Below are 6000 nucleotides of genomic sequence, written 5' to 3' on the forward strand. Positions count from 1 at the left end.
AAGGCTAGAGTGCTGTACAGGCACTTGAACTGTTTTCCTGAGGGAAAGGAAGGACAGAAACAGTCTGGCTCAATTTTATGAGTAACTTCAATAGTGCAGCAATGACCACTAATACCTTTTAAACTGTGCACCTTGCTATGTCCATAGTAACTTCTTTGATGAATAGCAGAGACGTGCCAGTATGTACAACGGAATCTATGGCTTGCTCTGGGCATGGATCCAGCCTCCCTAAACCAGCATGCTCATTTGTAGCCTTGTGCACACAGATCCAATAAAGAAGAGAGCAAATAAGACTGACTTGGGTGAAAGCAGGGACTTCACAATCATAGGTTCCAAGTATTTCACAGCACTAGCTCAACATTTTCCACACCTCTTATGAGGGCAATATTGCCTCAGTTTTATTCTGGTGTATACAGATACTGTTGCATTCTTATATTCAGAAAAAAAATTAAAACCCAACATATGAAATTCAAGTATATAACTAGTGTAAAGATTTGTTGTTTGCTGTCTCAGAACTAAAGAGAAATTAAATAAAATGCAAATAAGTGTGCTTTGGGCAGACAAATTACAGTACTATATTAGAACTAATTTCTTCCTCAAAAACATTTCCTTGTCTGGAACTGTTGAAAAAACCTCACTCCAATAATGCAATACAGATTGCTAGCTGGCAGAAAGTGGAACAATTTGGACTACCATATTGCTCCGAAGATTAATTTGTTGCCTAGTCAAGGAAAACAGCAGACTTTCCATTTAACCACCTTCTAAGAAAAACATTATAGTGAAAGAAAAATATAAAACAGAACTGCCAATTATAATAATTTGATTATAGGAAAAGACTTTCAGAAAAGTGTGGCACACACAACAGATGAATAGGTTTTTGTTAATATGGCTGACAACTGCTCTAAAAACCATTAAGCCCATACTACCTTTATCCCGGGTTGACTTACATATTCTGAGATGTCTTACCTGGGCTCCATCCTTTAGCTTCAAGATGCATTCCATTGTATTAATTGTAATTACAACTGGCTCAGAGCCAAGCTTTGTCCATGGCACATGGATGCGTAACTCATGAATGTGTCCACTTAGGAAGGTAAATGGCAGTTTCAGCTCCTTAAAAACAAAATATGAACAAACAAAACAGAATAAAAACAATGACCAAGTCTGCTATTAAATCTTTCTTTAAGTAAGCATTTAAAGGAAATGGGCTACTATAGCATTATTATAGCATTAACAAAATATTGATTTTTTTTCTTTGAATGTTGCAAGGCTTTCCTATAGTTGAGTTTTAAATAGTTTTCCATTAATATTCATTTCTTTAATTCAAACATATAGACTGTGGCTCTGGGTGGTCACATCAGTCCACAAAAAATCCAAATGCAGAAGTTGTATAATACCTTTTATTAAGGACCAACCAAAATATTACAGAACGGTGTGCAAGCTTTTAAATTTACCAGAGCTCGACATAAGGATACACATTTTAAAAATGTAAGGCCTTTCCATCTTTTTTCTCCTCTTTCTCTCCCTCTCATTTTGTTTTTTTAACTGCAAGTCTGATGAAGAACTCTGGAGAACACAAAGGCTTGCACGCTGTTTTGTGATGTTTCGGTTGTTCCTAGTATTACACAACTTATGTCTTTCAATGTAACACCTGAATTCTACAGATTTCATACATAAGGGTACTTATCATTCATTAGCTAACAATTACATCATTGCTTATGGCAAATAACTGTCACTGAGCTATATGGTGACATCCCTATTTCTACCACTATTACATTACAGTCCCCCTGTCTTTAAAAAAAATAAAATACTCAAGTGTTGGATCCTATATGTATGTTAAATGTCATCAAGTCACTTTAGACTTATGGCGACCCTATGAATTAATGGTGTTATTAACAGCCTTGCTCAGGTCTTGAAAGAATGGCTTCCTTGACTGAGTCAGTCCATCTCATGTTGGGTCTCCCTCTTTTTCTCCTGCATTCAACTTTTCCTAGCAGGCTCCTTTTCCTGTCTCTTCCAATGAATCTTGCCTTTTCATAATATGACCAAAGTACAATGGTCATTTTAGCTTCTAAGGAGAGTTCAGACATGATTTAATCTACAACCCACTTATTTGTCTTTTTGACAGTCTGTGCTATCTTAACACTGCATTTCAAATTAATCAACTTCCTCCCATCAGCTTTCTTCACAGTCCAACTTCACACCCATACAAGGTAACAGGAATACTATGGCATGAATCGGAGATCACTTCTCGAACTAATTCTATACATCCAAAACTCTGTATGTACTCCTGTATATGAAAGGGGTCTGTTGAAACAAACTAGGAAATCACTGTTTTAGTTGAACAAAAAAGTATATTTTTTTAATGTATGACTGGCAAGTTTTAAATATATGATAAAAATGCAAGAAAGGTTCTGGATTCAATGTAGAAGGATTAATTGCTGAAAATTATCTACCAGTTCTACTTACTGCCGAGGAAGTTTATTAAATTTCCAAACACCAAAATCTGTGTTGGGATCCAGAACTATCTTAATCATGCCCAAGGGCTTATGTTCATCCCAAAAGATGTCTGCGTGTTCCTTCAAAGAACAGATCACCATATATGCACTAATAATTAGGAACACTGCATTGCCTTAATTTTAAAATTCCACATTCTAAAAACATAAAATGCCAGAAAGCAAGCACCTTAACAGTTTGTTTCTCTAGACTTTGTTGTAACATGTAGTACTCATTATGAAACTGAAAGCTGTCTTCAATATACAAATAAAGATTATAAATTCCCTTACCCTTTTAAAGGTGTTAACCTTTTATTTAAAATCAGAAATATGAAATTGTGCCTAACTGGCCCAAAAGAGGCTGTAGACATTTTTCCCTGCAAGCTGCACATATGGCAGAGGAGGAAAGAATCTGAGGACATCATTTATACTACAAACGGTAATAATGTTATTACTGCCTTTGATCGCTCAGAACAAATTTAACAGAATGCAGATAGGGAAAAATAAAGTATGCTATGTTAGACAACCCACTGCAGCACAAATAATCAAAAATATACAATAGGCTGATGTAACACATCCTACTCTTTATATAGGCTGCTCTACTGCAAACAGCTTATTAGTCAAGCAAATGGTTAAATATAGCAACACAAACCATGTTAGGATTTTCATCTATTGACATTAGGTTATGGGGAAGCATCATCCCTGAAGACACCATTAGCACTAAGTAGTAAAGACTAAATATTTGTGGCTTCCACATTTCCTAGAGTATATTTAGTGTACATAAAACAGGAAGATATACCAGACGCTTCTGAAAGGTCAGAAAACCATAATGCTCTGGACAGTCCTGGAAATGACCTGAAATCAGTGACAGAGGGCAAATGGTACAACAACAAAAATCAGAAAAATATCAAATGATTTCAAGGAGAAAAAATGTAAATAGCCCAAAGCTACCTACTGAGGCATGTTTTTCATCCTGAATTCAAAACATTTCCCCAAAAATTATTTCCTTCTAAGACATAGGATTCCAGCAGATTTGCTCAACAATAATAATATCCAGTAAAACAGTAATATGAATTTATAGTGTAATTCTAAAAATATTTTCCTGAGACTAAGTCTATCTAAATAGAACTGAATAGGATTCTGAGTAGACGATTTGAATTCATCTGCTTGGGTAGTGAATAATGCTGCACAGATTAAAACACACAATTAGATTTGATGTAAGCAGAAAATAGCTATAACAACATACCTGTTCCAGTACATCGAGTTTTAGTTCAAGTTTGCTAAGCACTACATCTCCTCCCCAAAGTGACAGCTGTAGGTCAGAGGGCTTCAAATTCTTAATGTAGCGATTTACATAACTCATCAGAATAGGAGTCACGTATGATTCCAACATTGTTCCTTAGTTAATCAAGTCTGTAAAAAACACAAACCATGCAAAATCTTAATACATGTAACATAATACATAACATAGTTTTGAAATATTATCTTGCTAGTAAGCAAAATATTAGAAAACACACCTATTACAGCTGCCAATAAGGCCAATCAAGTGCGTAACTTTAAACTGATGTAGTCTCATTTCAACGAGACTAGCAGCCTGATCCTGTTCATGTTTATATGAAAGTATACACTTCCATATGTACATCTACTTGGGGATAAATTCCACAGTAGAAATTATTTCATGTAAACACAGGAACTCAGACTGCAAGAAAGTATAAATAATGAATAAAGCGCAGTAAGATTGAACTGTGTGCCTCAATTTAAATTGTTACTCTGACATAAATAGTTCACAGATCAAATGGCCTGGCAACAACTGTAGAACTACAAACAATAGGCCTTCAGAATTTGATGATACCCAAATATGTTTTGTACGGTACACAAAAAATGGCCCTATTGTGTTAATTTAACAGTGTGACAGCACCCAGCAGAAAGAAACTGCTGTGGAACAAAATGTACAGTTGGGAGCTTTCAAAGATAATATATTACCGCATTTTCTTTTTGAATTTTTTGCTGTCAGACATGACATTTGTATCCCTAAATTACAACATTATTTAAAATCATGGCACACTCCGTCACTTCAGTGACAACAACCATAAGGTATTGATCCTTATTTTCTTTAAAGTCAGTTTGCAAACTTTACACTGTGATCAAATCAGCCCGGATAGCGTTAAGTGTAAAGGAGGAGGGAAACATAAGTAAACGATCCAAGAGGAAACTTTCAGCACCTTCTGCCACGTAAACTCTAAGGAACAGACCTTCACAGTTCGTCCGTTCTGCAGAGATGGTCCCTGTATACGCTGTCCGGAATAACCAAAGTAACTGAAGCAGCCGTCCAACCACCACCCTAACAAATATCTTCACCAACAAGACCACCACACACACCTGCACCCACCCTTCCCCCAAACACCTTCCTTTCTCACCTGTTCCGCACACAACCACCAGCTCCACTCCTTCCCCTCCTGAGGGACGACCTCACCGCTCCTCGTCCTCATGGGACTCTCCCTAGCAGCAGGGCTAAAGGCTCCTTTCACCGACTCATTCCCCGGCTGTCTACGGCACAAGCGTCAGGCTTCTCTGAGGGCCAAAGAGGCTGGGACTGAGCCGCCGCGGAGGCGGTTCCGGGTTTCCAGGGCAGCTGGTGCGTCAGTCTAAACTCTCCTCCTTCGCTTGTCCGGACATCTTTAAGGGTGACACCATCCGGCAGGAGCGGCTTGGCTTGAGAAGGGGGCGGGAGAGGCTCGCGGGGCGGAGTAGTCAGTTTCTAGGCAAGTGAGGTGAGAGGTGCGCGCGAAGCGGCTCGCTCAGAAGCAGCGTGTTCGGCGTACTGGCGGTTTTTCTGTGGAGTAGCAAAGGGAATTTACACCTTCTTTGTTGGGGACTTACGCGCCCTTGTAAGAGGGCACATCTGAATAGCTCCAAGCAAATAGCCCTATTAGTCTACAAGAGCAAGATAAAGTCGGAGTTTGTAGCGTTGCTAACCTCAAGATTGTGCCTGGAGATCTCTTAGTATTATGACTGACTGCCTGGAAAGATCAGTTCCCCTGGAGCAAATGGCTGCTTTGGAGGGTGGGTTCTGTGGCATTATACCATACTGAGGTTCATCCTCACTTAAGGACCCAGTGTTCCCAGGCTCCACCCTAAATCTCCAGGAATTTCCCAACCCAGAACAAAGCAGTAGACAAGATGCACCTTTAAGACAAACTACGTTTAATTCAGAATGTAAGCTTTCGTGTGTTTTAAGAAAACTTCATCAGACAAAACTGGAATGGCAAGCCATCTTTAAATATAGAGAAAGTGGGCAGTGAGTTGGTATGTAGAGTCATGGGAATGTTTTAGCAGATTAAAAGAAATGCAAATTTGGGTCTGTGTTTGTTTGTTAACTGGGCTGTAACAACAGTGGAGAGTGATAAAAAGCAGCCATGCCACCCTCCACTGTTGTTACAGCCCAGTTAACAAACACAGACCCCAGTTTGCATTTCTTTTAATCTGCTAAAAACATTCCCATGTCTCT

At 38.5% G+C, this 6000-nt stretch overlaps 1 protein-coding gene across 2 annotated transcripts in view; it reads right to left on the reverse strand.

The window, feature by feature from the left end:
* VPS13B (vacuolar protein sorting 13 homolog B) overlaps positions 1-5148 on the reverse strand; it is a 572358-nt gene extending 567210 nt beyond the window's left edge. The window contains exons 1-3 of one of the 2 annotated variants that reach the window (XM_060243442.1): positions 4910-5148; positions 3739-3905; positions 967-1110 (exon numbers count right to left, since the gene is read on the reverse strand). In XM_060243442.1, coding sequence (XP_060099425.1) covers positions 967-1110; positions 3739-3885 — 291 coding nt within the window. In that variant the 5' untranslated portion in view covers positions 3886-3905; positions 4910-5148. The remainder of the gene's footprint in view (positions 1-966; positions 1111-3738; positions 3906-4909) is intronic. The other variant, XM_060243444.1, reaches the window with a different exon arrangement.
* Between the last annotated feature and the right edge of the window lie 852 nt (positions 5149-6000).

Source organism: Heteronotia binoei, chromosome 7 (assembly GCF_032191835.1).
Source record: "Heteronotia binoei isolate CCM8104 ecotype False Entrance Well chromosome 7, APGP_CSIRO_Hbin_v1, whole genome shotgun sequence".
In the NCBI taxonomy this organism is placed as follows: Eukaryota; Metazoa; Chordata; class Lepidosauria; order Squamata; family Gekkonidae; genus Heteronotia; species Heteronotia binoei.